Source organism: Pieris rapae, chromosome 8, assembly GCF_905147795.1.
Source record: "Pieris rapae chromosome 8, ilPieRapa1.1, whole genome shotgun sequence".
NCBI lineage: Eukaryota > Metazoa > Arthropoda > Insecta > Lepidoptera > Pieridae > Pieris > Pieris rapae.
The window spans coordinates 4903760-4919780 of NC_059516.1; the positions used below are offsets into that span (position 1 = coordinate 4903760).

General features: G+C 31.3%; 2 protein-coding genes and 1 long non-coding RNA gene across 3 annotated transcripts; 1 reads left to right on the forward strand and 2 right to left on the reverse strand.

The window, feature by feature from the left end:
- Window positions 1-1149: 1149 nt before the first annotated feature.
- On the reverse strand, window positions 1150-2313 carry LOC111002850 (charged multivesicular body protein 6-A). The gene is made up of 2 exons (XM_022273109.2): window positions 1847-2313; window positions 1150-1546 (listed from the first exon to the last, which is right to left on the reverse strand). The coding sequence occupies exons 1-2, from the start codon at window positions 2147-2149 to the stop codon at window positions 1235-1237; spliced, it is 615 nt and encodes a 204-aa protein (XP_022128801.1). The 5' UTR covers window positions 2150-2313; the 3' UTR covers window positions 1150-1234.
- Window positions 2314-4227: 1914 nt separating this feature from the next.
- Window positions 4228-10263, reverse strand: LOC111002825 (luc7-like protein 3). Its single transcript, XM_022273076.2, has 9 exons — window positions 9939-10263; window positions 9499-9694; window positions 9331-9428; window positions 8717-8868; window positions 8286-8423; window positions 6511-6741; window positions 6016-6233; window positions 5391-5470; window positions 4228-4586 (listed from the first exon to the last, which is right to left on the reverse strand). Exons 1-8 carry the CDS (start codon window positions 10041-10043, stop codon window positions 5424-5426), a joined length of 1185 nt encoding a protein of 394 aa, XP_022128768.2. The 5' UTR covers window positions 10044-10263; the 3' UTR covers window positions 4228-4586; window positions 5391-5423.
- Window positions 10264-10384: 121 nt separating this feature from the next.
- On the forward strand, window positions 10385-11893 carry LOC123689424. Its single transcript, XR_006750398.1, has 2 exons — window positions 10385-10704; window positions 10807-11893. It is a non-coding gene; the product is annotated as an uncharacterized LOC123689424 (long non-coding RNA).
- Window positions 11894-16021: the final 4128 nt, after the last annotated feature.

The following is a 16021-nucleotide window of genomic DNA, read 5'->3' on the forward strand; positions in this document are numbered from 1 at the left end:
GGAAGCGTTTTTGAATGACGCGTAGCTGTCAGCGCTGCCTCTGCTTTCAGTGAGCGTTTTAGTGTCGATTGTCGAACGGAGCAGACGTCGTCAGCGTGTACATGTCTTTGTCTGTACAGTAAGGCGGTCAGTCACGATACTAAAACGAGCCACGCTGAGCCTCAGCGCTGATCTATGAGCGCCCGACGGTGCGCGTGCGGTCACTAAAACGGAAAACCAGCCTATATATTATTTATACCTATTCTTATTTAACTTACTCAGTCTTTGGGTTTGGTCCTGGTCAAAAATATCTCGCCGCTTTTTTTGTCGTCGAGTCTCTAGTATAGTTAGCTGTCCTGCTGATTGGGGTGCTTTTGAAGCCTTAGTTTGTAGTTATACCCATGTGTGATTATTTCCTCTTTTACCATGGGCATATTAAGAAATTCACGGACTTCTGTTGTTTTGATAAACCATGGGGTGTTTGATATTTGCTTGAGTATGTAACTTTGAGCTCTTTGTATTATTATTGTATTTGAGGCAATAGCAGATACACAAAGCTTTATTCCGTATTGTAAACAAATAAATAAATAATATTATTTAATGTACAAGGAACATGTAGTAATATCAAGTTCATAATAAAAATCTGCAAGTAATGCATGATTTTAGAACTACTTGATTGCTATAATAATGGTATAGCAAGTTATAAAACATTAATAAATAAAGAAATTTGATTTGATTATAAAAATTGTATATCAAGTTATATAGCATTGTAATGAGATAGACATAATGACAGATCAAACACTTTTTTAGAACAAAAAGGTTTTCGCATTTACTGTGGGGTAGAAATATCTCATTGAAAATAAAATTATTTTTTTGCAACATTTCTCATTGATGCTCCGTTTCTTCTTTGATAAATGTAGCTTTTTGGTTAAAATCTGTATATGCAAAGAAAGCATTTTACCAAACAAACTCTTTAGAATTTAGGCTTAATTTAGAATAAATGATGGTTACACTATTGAAAAGATTGATCTTATAAACCTGTAGCCATTGGCTCTTTATTTACCAGTCAAATTAACTTTACATTCTGAACAGCAACTTCATTTAGATATTTTGTAAATAAGTGATATAATAAACTTGGAATATAGCGGTGAACTATAGAATACAACAGTAAATGCCTTTAATATTTATTAATAATTCTGCAGATAGTAAAATATAATTTTTCTTAAAATTAAAACAATAATTTTCACTATATTTATCATGCTTCCATCGCAATTTTTTTAGAACCAGATTTTAACTTTTCCTTTCTTTCTGTTTGCACCTTTTCTGTTTCTGGCAACTCATCTATAGGGACTTCTGGAAGGTCTTTAATATCAAGCATTTCTTCTAATTCAGCTTCAATAGCTTCATCATCTTCTCCTGTTAGCTGTCCAGAAATAAGTTCATCCAATTCTCTTTGCTTCTGAATACCCTCTTGGGTTTCATCCATGATTCTTTCTATTTCATCAATACTCAACATTTCATGAATGTTTTTTAAAGCTGCATTTCCATTCTTTAATCCATCCAAGACCTGAAATATTATTTAGAATATGAAACAGGGTGGGGGGACATTTGAAACTGTCAAATAAACTAGTTGTAGTTTATTTTAACCTACTTAATTAATAATTTAATCAAATTATACAAATTTTACTACGATTAATAGAATTTAGAATTAAATATAATTTCATCTAAGAATAATATTTCCATCTTACTATATATTTATAATATTTATATGTTTTCAAAGCCTAGCCTTCCTTCAAAGAACCGGCCATTGTTGCAAAGCATATATAGCTGAAGCTTTCATTCTGATATCAGTAACTAAAAAGATTACCTGAACTTCAATCTGAGTGAACTCCAGATCATGTGTTAGTTGTTCTAATTTTTCTAATTGAATGTCTGCGTTCTGTAAAAGATTTTCAAAGTATCTCTTCTTTTTCAATAGTAATTTAGCTTTATCTCGCTTATCTTCAGCTAAAAGTTTTTTTGCTAATTGTCTTTGTCTTTCAAGGTTTAGCTCTGTTTTCTTTTGATACTGTTTTAACTTATCCCTTTGTTGTTTTAGTTGCAGCACAGCCTTATCTTGCTCGGTTACTCTGCTTACTGGCTTTTTACTCTTAGTAAAAAGACCACCCATATTTAAATATAAAGTTTGATTTCATAAATATACTAATCGACTAGAAGAAATAAAAACACATATAAAAGCTGAATTATTTTAGGATTTCAAAAATCGCCACCATTATTATTTTAATATCACCAATACGCAAACAGAAATAATAATCATTTTAAATAATCTGTTATCATATTGACAATTGTGATTTTGTGCTGTCAAACGCAGTGAATAGTGATGCCAGCTCATACAGAATGTTGCCTTTAAAACTAACTTCAAAACCCTTAAACAACTCCAAACCGATTAAGCTTTTGTTGTAGTGGTTTAACAAGTACTTTTAAATACGCATCAAAAATACATTTAAGTATTACACAATGTCGATTTTGGACAATTTTAGCGTTTTAATATTTCAGTTATAGCAACGCTTGGAGGTTATATCTGTTTTGGTTTATTGGTCGGATTCTAGGCTAAAAGCGGGCTATAACCAAAATCACTCTTCGTAGATAGATAGATTAGATTCGTTTATACAAGAATGTGATGTTTGAATTAAAAACACTAAAAATGATTGATCTATCGTTACAATTTCAATGGTTGACTCTACCTTAAAACATAATAAATTCATAAATACAAAAAAAACATAAAATTACTTTTTTCTAATATCGGTTATTGAATGAAACATGGCGTGTATTTGGCGTGTGTACGGCCAATATTTTATTGAATTAATAATTACAGACCATTAGTTGAGAGCTGTTACTAGTGATTATTTTCAATATTGTATAATATGTTAAGACTTATTTAAATAAAAAGCATGTTCGTTCCTCGAAAATATTTTTCTTTATGCATATGTTTGATTCACCTGATCCATAAATCCGACACTAAATTTTACAACATCGAATGTCATTTTACAGTGATTAGATTCTACAGATATAAGAACCTTTGAAAATATTTTTTATTATTCAATTTTTAGTACTCAGACGAGATAATTCAAATTTCAATTTAATCAATAAATAGTAACTTAATTATGCAATATTTCCGCGTTTTATTCACACTGGAAAGATAATTTTCCACTGTATACTCGAGCACTTCGGATTTAAATGTGACGAATGACTGATGACGATGCATTAATAATTTATAGATCGTGCGCTCATACGATCTAAACTAACCTATTTTCGGATCGAATCTATACTTCCAGTCTCCTATCGCAAAAAATACACATTACTTTTTAACTTTGAAGGCAATCCACATTCGCCAGCAAGAGTAACTAAGCTAAGCCTTTAAACTTATCAAAGATTTTATATATTTATGAAAAGACCTCACATCACAACTAACAAAATTTTTCTACAGATTAAGTTTCAATCAAGTATTCACCGGAATATAACAGAATCCGCAAGTACATATAAATTTCGTAGGATTCTAATCAAAAGATATATTGTATTATATTTTGTAAGTTTGGTACTGATTAACGTCCTTGGAAAACCCTAGATCGCGTAACGTAACATCTCCAACAACACTAACTAATGTTAAGCATGATTTATTGTTGTTGCTTACTTTAATGACTGAAAACATTTAAATAAGATTCCTACTATTGCTTAATGACAGCTTCTAAATCAATATTGGGCGACTGGCTGTATCAAAAGCCAGTGTATTATATTACATCAGCCTGGCACCCATTATCTTATAACAGAGAAATGAGATTCGTTTGGGTTGATCACCTCTTACTAAAACCATGCTGTTCATTATACATAAATCAATACTTACGGAGATGATGGACATGGTATTAGAATTTTTTTCTACAAAGAGTCACAGCATGTAAAAACAATCTACTTATCATATATATTATATCTTTAGTATATAACTCTGAAAAGTTGGTTGCTACGAAAGTACCACTACCCCGGAATTATTTAATGTGTTGTCTATATAACAACCCTGTCTCCTACTATATGAAAACATTAAATTATGATCATAGTTGTAATACGGGAATACTTTGGCCTCGAGCGGCAAGTAAACGATGAATAATACCCCTTAAAAATTAAAAAAACACGTGCGCTGTAAGGAGAAAATAGATAGGACAGTTGTGGTATGTAGTAGTAAATAAAAGTCTTTGAAATTATGCATTTATTTAATATTTTTAAAACAACGCTAACCGTTCACACTGCTTAATACGCCAATCACAAATTCGTCTTTATCGTGACAAATAAAAAATGGATAAATACCTGAATAACTCCTCAGTGGAATCGGTATAAACTTGCCTAGGGACATAGATGTTGAGCTAACCTATACATATAACCTAGCATAACCAACACTAATACGATTACATGCATTAGTAATTTATTATTTTAATCGTGACTTATGATGTCACCTCGAAATCATTTGGGGACGAGTCCAATGTTCAGTTTGGTTCTTCTGTAGTTTATTCAAAAGTACCTCTTTGCCGCTGTTGAGCCGTTTGTCTTCACACTTCCAACTGAAAAGTCCATTCACACACTCTAGTAGAGAGAATTAGAGAATAAAGAAGAACCAACTTCAATGAAAGATATTTTTCAATTCAATCATACAAAGTTAATTCTTAGTTGGGTGTAGATTTTTCATATGGCAACAAAAATTTTTGTGACAATTAAAAAAAAAACAAACTTGTTGCCATAATCGGTGTACCTGTAAACACATAGTAGATGTGAAAAACAGCATCCATTTTGTCTCAAAATAACGCATCATGGCATCTCCATTATATTGCCATAAAATGTGTAGCCTAAAATATTTGTAAAAAAACCTATTCACACGGAGAAAAGATATCATTAATTTTTAGATAGAGAATTAATACAAAGCTCAAATCAATTTTTTTTAACAGGAACTCCTCCCACATCACTAACGTGACCCTAACAAATACCTGTCATCGCGTGCATGCGACAGAAGGCTTTCTCGCACTGGTCTCGAGACGACGAATGATAATTTTATGTACCTCAATACAACAACGACGAGCCCACACCGCGGCAAGTGAGCAATAAAAGCCAGCAACCCAGCCGCTATTTGAAAATACCAATCAAATACCTGCTAAATCCGTCGGTGTGACGACAACTATCGAACGATCGGGGTCAATCCCCATATGCCATACCGATGTTATATTTTGGTACATTTTACTAAGCTGTAAAACAAGTGTTCACTTTATTACATTTGTATACGTGAACTGTTTAGTGGCGGCTGTTATTGTTATTGCTGGAAGTTAAGCGTTGGTGGACGTTTAAAGGGTGGACTGTTTTGATGTTATGCTTACCATTTCGAGGTGATTTGTGATACCTCAGTTTTTCTAGCGGCGATCGCGGGAGCGGCGACGTGACCGTTCGTGGGGTGATCCTGAAAATAATTATTATAATTGCATGATAAGAAAGGGTAAAATATCTTAAGTTTAAGCGGAAGAAACCGGCGTAGCGGTTTGAATAGTAAAATTCTTATTTGCTACGAATTATTGAAATATGTATTTTTCCAAAGATAATTTATATCTTATATATAAAATTCTCGTGTCGCGGTGTTTGTCGTTAAACTCCACCGAAACGGCTTGACCGATTTTCATCAAATTTCGTGTGCATATTGGGTATGTCTGAGAATCGGAGAACATCTATTTTTCATCCCCCTATATATATATTTTATTTTTTTAACCAACTGTATCAACAGCATTAAAAAATACATACAACCCTAAATTTTCAACCCTCTACGATCAACCCCCAATTTTCTATTAAAAATTATATACATGGCAAAACGACGTTTGTCAGGTCAGCTAGTCGTACTATAAGAGTGCAGCCCCAGAACGGTTTGTTTGTCTCTCAGACTAGAAGAATTTTTTACACTTTAGAATGAGACAGAAGTATAAAGTGGAGTCTCTATAATCAAAAGTAACTTACGCCTACGATGCTTCCGGTCGCGGTCTCTGTCACGTTCACGGTCACGGTCACCCCGTTCCTTTTCCCGCTCCTTATCGCGGTCACGACGCTGGTCCCTGTCGCGATCACGTTCGCGCTCACGGTCGCGATCCTCATGACGGTTGTTCTTCTCGTCGCGATTGTTCTTCTCGTCACGGGTGTTCTTCTCGTCACGATTGTTCTTTTCGTCACGATTTTCCCTGAAAGAGAATGGCAACGCTCTGTATCTTATTCGGTATTGCATTCAATTTATCAATGTATGCATTCTAAATACACCACAATTTTACATTTGCACACAAAAAAAAATCACTAATCAGAATCAAAATATGATATTGTAAGCGTAGTTACGTATTTTATTATTGTAGAATGTTTTAAGATCGCGCCTCCTACATTATGAAATACATTAACATGTGAATTGTAGGGATAATCTGTCGTAGGACTAAAGCAATTTATTTAGGAAATAATCTAAACACATACCTATGTCTATCTTTATCTCGGACAGTATCTTTGTCCTTGTCCTTATCGCGATCGCGTTCCCGGTCGCGTTCCATTCTCTCCCGATCACGTCTATCGGAACCCAAACCTCCGCCCCTAGTACTCCTTTCTCTTTCCTTCTCCCTATCCTCCCGGCGTCGCTTCTCCTTCTCTTGCTGTTCTTTTTCACGAGATGCTACCATTTCTTCATAGGCCTGACGTAGTTTAAAATATCTAAACCAAAAAGAAAATAAAAGTGACATAATAAAACAAATTCAGTAATAAGTGGAACTCATATATTTCTAAAAGATTGAGTTGCATGAGATACTAAATCATTATGATTTATATTAAAAAAAAAAAACATATGTGCAATTCACACATGGTAGAAGTGAAACCTTCAAAAACAAATATAAATTAATCATTTTCCACTATCTAAATGTGTGTGTTCTTTAAAAACAGTATATTTTAATTATACATTTTAATTTATAAGTTTAATATAAATCTTTAATTTGACAAAAACTAAAACAACGAAAGTTTGAAATTCGATCAAAAAAAAGCGGCAGTAAATAGAGGCTGTATAATGCCTCCTATCTCATTTTCTCCCACGTTAAATCATATGATGAATTGATGTTTCTGTCTCTCTTTACCGCTGCATCCGGTTTGAAATCACGACGATTCGAAAGAAGTTTATCTATCTCATTTTCTCCCACGTTAAATCATATGAATTAATGTTTCTGTCTCTTTTTACTGTCGCTTTTTCGTTGCATCCGGTTTGAAATCACAACGATTCTAAAGAAGTTTCACTTCAAAAACATTTGTGCAATTCACACATGGTAGAAGTGAAACCTTCAAAAACAAATATAAATTAATCATTTTCCACTATCTAAATGTGTGTGTTCTTTAAAAACAGTATATTTTAATTATACATTTTAATTTATAAGTTTAATATAAATCTTTAATTTGACAAAAACTAAAACAACGAAAGTTTGAAATTCGATCAAAAAAAAACATATGTGCAATTCACACATTGTAGAAGTGAAACCTTCAAAAACAAAGTTTTTATAATTAATCAAATATAAATTAATCATTTTCCACTATCTAAATGTGTGTGTTCTTTAAAAACAGTATATTTTAATGATACATTTTAATTTATAAGTTTAATATAAATCTTTAATTTGGCAAAAACTAAAACAGCGAAAGTTTGAAATTCGATCAAATGAAAAAGCGGCAGTAAAGAGAGGCTGTATAATGCCTCCTATCTCATTTTCTCCCACGTTAAATCTTATGAATTGATGTTTCTGTCTCTCTTTACCGCTGCATCCGGTTTGAAATCACGACGATTCTAAAGAAGTTTATCTATCTCATTTTCTCCCACGTTAAATCATATGAATTAATGTTTCTGTCTCTTTTTACTGTCGCTTTTCCGTTGCACCCGGTTTGAAATCACAACGATTCTAAAAGAAGTTTCACTTCAAAAAAAGCGGCAGTAAAGAGAGGCTGTTTAATGCCTCCTATCTCATTTTCTCCCACGTTAAATCTTATGAATTGATGTTTCTGTCTCTCTTTACCGCTGCATCCGGTTTGAAATCACGACGATTCGAAAGAAGTTTATCTATCTCATTTTCTCCCACGTTAAATCATATGAATTAATGTTTCTGTCTCTTTTTACTGTCGCTTTTCCGTTGCATCGGGTTTGAAATCACAACGATTCTAAAGAAGTTTCACTTCAAAAATTCATAATGCATGTATTAATAATAATAATGCTAAACATTTCTTACCCTACATGTTGCTTTCCAGATAAATGATCATCAATTCTTTGCTGAGCGTCCCCAACAATCAAAAATGCCCCACATACAGGACACACCTCCATTTGTTTCTCCTGTGCAGCTGCTAATTCAGCAGTCATAGACCAATGACTAAAACCAAATGGTTTGATTAGAAACTAAGTCAACTTACCACTTAAACGAGAACTCTGATGCTCTACGCCATGAGCAAATTCTATGGCTGAAGCTACAAAGCTAAAGATTTGTACCTATTCGTCATTGGGACAATTACAAAACAGTAATAATACTTGCTTACTTGAAGTATTCGCCTGCGTTTCTTATATCTTGCTTGTTATATTTCGGACTTGTAGTCAGATTTTTTTTGGATTATTTAGAGGGTTACATTTGTAGTTATAGGTTTTGAACAACAACAATAAATATCAAACCTGTTCTCCTGTTGCTTCAAAAGTTGATCCTTTTCTTCTTTAAGTCTGTCACAAAGTTTCATAAGGCCTTGAGCTTGCTCCACATTGCCACATGTTCCCGCCTCCTCTGCCTCTTGGACTAATGCAGTTATTTTCTCAGACAGTAATGATACCTGTTAAAAAAGTATATTGTTTTATGCAGAGTTTATTTAGGAATACATACACTGATTTATGTAGGGTCTCACTTGAAACCGAACAAATATTACCTAAAAAAATATTTAATATTTCACATTTACTCTCACTGTACATATTGCCACAACCTCACAATACAAAATTCCTGACAACCCAATTAAAGTTTAGCCACCAGGCACAAAAATTACATAATAGGAGTGAAAATATACAATGTCAATGGGATGAGATTAAATACAATCAATTCACCACCAATTTTAAAATGTTGAATTTGTATTACATATGCCAATTCAAAAAAGTAATGCATCTTAATAGTTAAATTATTCTTTATAGAAAACTTTCTTCAAGATTAGAAAACTGCATAATCTTTAGATTGAAACCTGGCGATTATACAATTGTAATCTCAACATACTCTGTAAAGTAAAATTATTCTGTTTTATATTTACTTGTTCTTGATTCTTCTCTGTTTGGGCTTGAGTCATTGGAGGACCTTCTGGCCTTGAATTCATAAGTTCCAGTCTTTGCTTTCCCTTCTGTATCTTTCCTGAAAAAGTAAAATGTTTAGTTAAACATTTATGTATTGAAATTGGCTTTACAATGCAACTACTACTTACTCTCAACATCATTAATCATGTGACGACAAAATCGTAGAAATTCTTCAATATACTGAGATTTTTTGTAGGAAAAGTCCGCCTTTTCAAATAAATCTTTAACTTCATCATCATGTACTTTTGGACATGCTCCAAGATCAGCTCTAGTATTAACAAATAAGTCGTGAGGGCAAAACTTTACCATGTAATATTTACAGTACTGTAAAAGAATAAATTTTAAATTAAGATTTTTAACTTTTTTTAGTTTTCATATTATTAAAATAAAAATTACAAAAAATTAGGAATAATTTATTCTTTTTAAATATAAACTGCGATTTCTGCAATATTTTCAATTATAATGAATAAGATGGTGATTTAGCAACATGGTATCTATAACACCGGACTATAATAAGCTTACATTTTTAAAACAAAATTTATTAGCTTAATACATTATTACAGCTCACCTCAGGATCTTCCCAATTGGGTTTTTTAATTTTTTCATTTGGATTCGTATTTCGATGCCGACCCATCAATTCGTCAAGCAACTGAGCTGCCGCTAGGACCGCCATGGCTATTCACAAAACTAACCTAAGGTTGCTCTAAACACTGTTATTACGTAGAATAGAAGACGTGCTGAAGTGATTTACTTGCAAACTAATGGTAATTTAAAAACTACAAAACATTTTTTTTATTTTACTACACATTAGATTATAAACCCAGTCATAGCGATTCACTTTCAAGCTGAATTAGTTTTTAGGTAGGAATATTCAATATTGAATAATGACTTCCTTTTTAATATACAGATTATTATGGAAGCATAAATTTAAAAATGTAGATTAAACTTAGATAGATATTTTGATGATAATCTGTGACAAGGGAAGTAGTTTACAGTTGAGAGTGGTCACGTGAACAAGCGTGAACTATCAACTAATGTCAATTGTCAATCTTCGTTATTTAATAATATATCCTTTGCCTTTCCCATTAGGGATAAATTGAAAAAAAAAATTTAATAATATAAGTTATTTCGGAAGTTTACATTTTTTTATTATTATACCTATGATTATTGTTTTGTGACTATTACCTAAGTAATAATTAAGCCAGGTCCTATATCAATGAAATAACTAGATTTAACTATTAAAAAAATGTTACCTGAAACAGAACTGTGTAAAAAACAACTGGCAAGAGCAAAATTACGAGAGTCATTTCTTAGATCTGTTATGGAATTAAAAGGTAAAATTAATATTGTAATTCAATAAAAAGTCTTGACATTATAAACTTGACTTAGATTAAAAAAAAAAGGTGTTTACTATTAAAAGTTAAATAATATTTCAGGGAAAGATTGTAAAATTCTAACATATGAAAAATCAATGTTGGAAGCTACATTTTGTGGTTGGAATCCAGATGGCTCAGAGATACTTGTTCAAAATATGAAAACACCTGCACATTTACAAATGGATTCTGCTATTTTAAGAGCACCGGATATTCTCTCAATTACCTTTGTAAATGGTACGGAAGAAAGTTAAAACATACCACTTATTCTGTATCTATCATGCTCTAGTCCAGTCTAAGTAAAACTGGTTACTGTTTATATAAAAGTAATAAATTGAAAAGAAAATAACATCATTAGATTAAGACTATGGATCAGCATTATAATTGTTTCAAATTGTCATACAATTTGTCTATTAGATCAGATTGTAATTGATACAAGGGAATTATGATCTAGAAATTTTATAAACTGTTTCAATTAATTGTATTTGTGATTTGTGCAAACATATAGTTAGTTATTTCTAAGCTGAAATAAAATTTAGTAAGGTAGTATTTGTATGTTTCCTTAAAAGATTAAGACTTAAATTTTGAATAAGACAGACTGAACATAAGATCTCTACTTTCTTTTACTATACACTAGCATATTAGTGTGAGAAGCATTTTTTATTATATTATGTTTGTTTATCTGCACAGGAGTAGAAAAAAAATTCTACAATCCTTCTTAAAAATATTTTAAATATGGGAAATGCTGTTAAACTGAAAATTTGAATATTATATTAGTTATTGTTAACCTTTTTGATGACATACCAAACATTTAAAGGAAAAGGAATGAAGGATAGGAAGAGCTTAGGAAGCCCTAAGTCTTAAGGACGTCATTAAGGCTTAATATGCTATAAATATTAAAATGTTTCAAAAATGACTATAATAATATAATAGTATGTATAATTATTTTGATGTTTTTGTATAAGATTAGATTGTTTTTAGGTTCTCTGAAAAGTAAATGGTTATGTGTTAATAAAAATAATAAATGAAACAGAAACCGAATTGTGCATATAACCCTTGGTTGTACGCACAATTTGGTTAACATAACTGAAAGTTTATAACACTGTTGTATTCGGTAAAGTTAAGGAAAATAAAGTAAAGCAACAATCAATCTCCATTCTGTTATGGTTTTATGGTAATGGCCCATCCATTACATCTAATTTTACTTGGCAACAGCTGCATACTATGGATTAAATATTCTTTTTTTATTTATTACTAAGAAAATATGTTTTTTTTTAACAAAGCAGTTAACCTATACAAGATTTGTTATTTTCCGAGATAAAGAAGTATGTATAGGCAAATGCTGAAGTCGTTCGATCGTAATTTTATACTTAGCGTTCTCTTATGGGTCTCATAGATTGAAAAACGAATTGGATTTGACATACTTACGAAAATCAAGACATTGTTCGAAATTTATAATTTTCCCTGAATTACAAAATAAAACAAGATTACTATCCATGCATACACGTGGTAATAGAAAAGGTTGGTGATCTGCTTAATTAGTGACGAAGGAGTAAGGACCCATCTTGATTATTTCTTTCATTAATTAGTAAACAAAATAGTAATAAAGCAGGCATATTATGTAAATTTCAGACTATTTAATGTAAGTAATTCAGTTTTATAATGCATTTCTTTTCATTTATATATTTTACTTCATTATATTTTTATACTTTATATAATTAATATAAAAAGTTTTACTAGTTGTAGACTCTTCAAATATTTTAAAATATCATAGTTTAATGAATAAAACTACGCTCTTAATAATCTTGTCTGAAATCTGCAATGCCAGTCATGCTATTAATATGGAATAAAGCAGTGTGGAGTATGCGCCATACAAAGCCGACTGAATCGATCTAGCAACAGGTACCGTCGCTCTTGGCAGTATTTGAACGGTTTGCTTAGAATAAAAAATAGACTTTTTCTAGCAGTGTAATAATCGGATCCAAATCCTTAAGCTCAAATTTCTTACTATTAAAAGTTATTAAAGCTGAGAATCTAAAACGTCGTTTTTTAATTGTTAGTATTTAGAATTTTAAAACGCTAAAATTATATAAGATTTTTATTAATTGAAGACACCTACTGGGTTTCTTATACAGTTTAAAATGTATAGATGAAATGTTAACAAAAGTAACAGTGAGAAGTTTTCTAACTATGACTTCTGTTTGTCCAATTAAGTCTTCACTTATTAAGTCAAAATCTATGGTACATTTTGACTTAATAAGTCAAAATTATACCTAAATCTCGAAACTGAAAATTACTCTTAGTTTAGGTGAAATCTTACTCTTAGTTTACCATTTACAGCTATCATTTTATATTTCCATCTTCACCTTTTAATGGGCTCATATCGAACTCCTTATTTGAAGTTTATGCGTTGTATGAACTTTTTAATACAATAGTAATTAAAATTGTAAACAGTGACGCAACAATAATTTATGGATCTTGCTATCTTGCTAGCGGTTTGTTACATGTCGATTTGTGGCGTCTGAGACATCGCAGTTTCCTCACGATGTTTATGTATATGTATCCAACTACATATAAGTGTTTTTGCGGTAATGAAACCCGAAATTTATTGGTGCAAAAATGGGGTTTAACGCACTGCTTCTGCAACACTTCAGCTATGAGGAAACGCTTACTTGCATCGAACAAATATGATTGCCAAAAACATAGTTTAATTTTTATTTCCGTGACCGTGGACCGATTTGAAGTGAATACGTCGCATATACTATTAAATAACCAGCGTGTTACGAGCTAGAATACAAGCAATAAATGTCGTATGAAAAATCAAAACACTTTTTCAAGGGACATTGTCTCATGATAAATAAAACAGTATCTTAATACCTACCAATTTTCATCAAGATGAAAAGAGGGGTGCACTAGCATACCTTTTATAAGCATACATATATATATTATACATATCAGGCGATGTACAGTTATCTCACAAAAACGTTTAAACATTCTAAATATGAGCTTTGTGTATCCAAATGGTCATTAAACTATAACTCCTATCTGTCAAAGTAGTTTCTTTGTATGTTGCTAACACAAGACCCGTGAAATACTTAATATTTTAATATCATCAACTATACAAATATTTTGTACAAACAGCGTGCAGGTAATTATTGATTTCGAACACAATCTGCCAGTCAGCATATTAGATTCAGATGAATTTTCCCTTTCATTTGGCCAAAATGTGTTTTATTTGACCTCGGCTACAGCTGCTTTAAATAATCTCGTCCAAGAGATGAATTTGTGCAATATTGGTAAAAAATCTAGCATCAGTTTATGTATTAATTGTATATAGGTATTATGAATATTGAGCAATGAACTTTAGATATTTTACATGTTTCCTTTCTAACTGTACCTTTTACATGTTAATAATATAATTTATTTGATGTATAATAGACTGTTTCTATTTCTTTACTTTCTAGACTTGTTATATGTAGTTAACAATTCCATAATTTAATTAGGTAAATTAACGTTAGATGGCGACACATACACTTGAATGTACCTAGTCCGGGGTTTATCTTGAGACATCATATATATTGTTTATTTGTTACAAATTTATTATTATTAATATAATGATTAAATGATAAATTTTAATTGTATTGGAAAAACAAAGTAGTAACTAATTAGCAGATCTATATTTATAATATTTACATTAATCTCGATATATCATGTCATATTATTCTCTCATTAATTTAGCTCGTTAAAAAAATCCCGTTCAAAATAAGTTTCATTCAAAATAAAAAGCCCATAGGCTGCGTGCAATATGTTTCGTTAGCTCGTTAGCAAGTTTTCTAAGTACACAGTAAAAAATAGTACAAGTAAAAAATAAAAATAGGCGTGTACTAAATAACAAGCAGGTAATGAGAGAGAGTGAGAAGAGGCCTGAATTATCGCTTACAATATTTTGTAAGTTGTAATTGTTGCACATACAAAAATTGTGCTAATTCATGCTGTAAATATGAAATATATTCACATATAAGTAAAAGTCACACGGTCAGTGTTGTTACATCTTAGATTAAAGTGGGTACCTACACAATTTGAATAAAATCTTATTCATACATAAACTTTCTTTTGCAATTGTTTTTTATAAAACAGGAGGCAAACGATTTTTTAATGTTCTTTGTTACTCGTTGTGGTAACTGCAAAATTGGTGTTTGTATATTATATATAAATACAATAAAATAAATCAGTGGCGCTACAAACTTTTTTAAGTCTTGGCTTCAGATTACTGAATCTGTTTCATGATCATATTTACATCTAATAGGCAAGTAGGTGATCAGTCTCCAGTGCTTGACACACGTCGTCGACTTTTTGGGTCTATGATAAGTCAGTTTCCTCACGATGTTTTCCTTTACATCGAACATCAAATGTTAAATGCGCACATAGACAGTCCATTGGTGCACAGCCGGGGATCGAACCAACAACCTCAGGTATGAGAGTCGCACGCTGAAGCCACTAGGCCAACACTGCTCTATATTATATATACAATCGAAAATAATATTTGTATCATTACTTTAGAACAGCAAGCTTTTTTTCCAAATAAACAGTATTAATTCAAATGACAAAATTAACAAACCTTTACTTTATAACTTTTAACTTATATGTAAAATGGAATGACTAACACGAAAAAAGATGTGTTTGTTGTTAATTTCTAAGGCCGTGTCGATCGAGCTCCGACCTGAAAACTTTAAATGAGTAGGTATTGTATACCGCCCTAATGAATACCCAACATTTAATCTTGCTCTAGATTCAAAGTTTTATAAAATTAGAACGGATATGAAATCTACAAATCATGTCATATCGAAATATAAGATTATTTTTTCTTTTTTATTAAACGTTGGAATCAAAGTCAATTGTCAAATTATGTATTCTAATAAAAGACTAAGCACTTGTACACAATATGAATATGAATGTCATAAAATATTAGGAAATTACTCTAAATTTACCTCCATTGCCAGTATTAAAACACGTGCAAAATAATATCAGCCAGCAGAAGCAGCCGTCGTAGAATCAAAGAAAATAATTTAAGGATAGATTCGTCAATTGATTGATTGCAATTACGATCTTTAGATACAATTATATAAGATAGTTAAAAAATATATTTATTATTATTTAGTTTAATTTTCTATACAAATACTATTTGAAAGTGAGCGAATGGGTCCTATTATTTTTAGTTCTATGAATTGCTGCTCCATCCTCCATTTTTGAAAACAATTTTTTTTGAACAAAGTAGAAT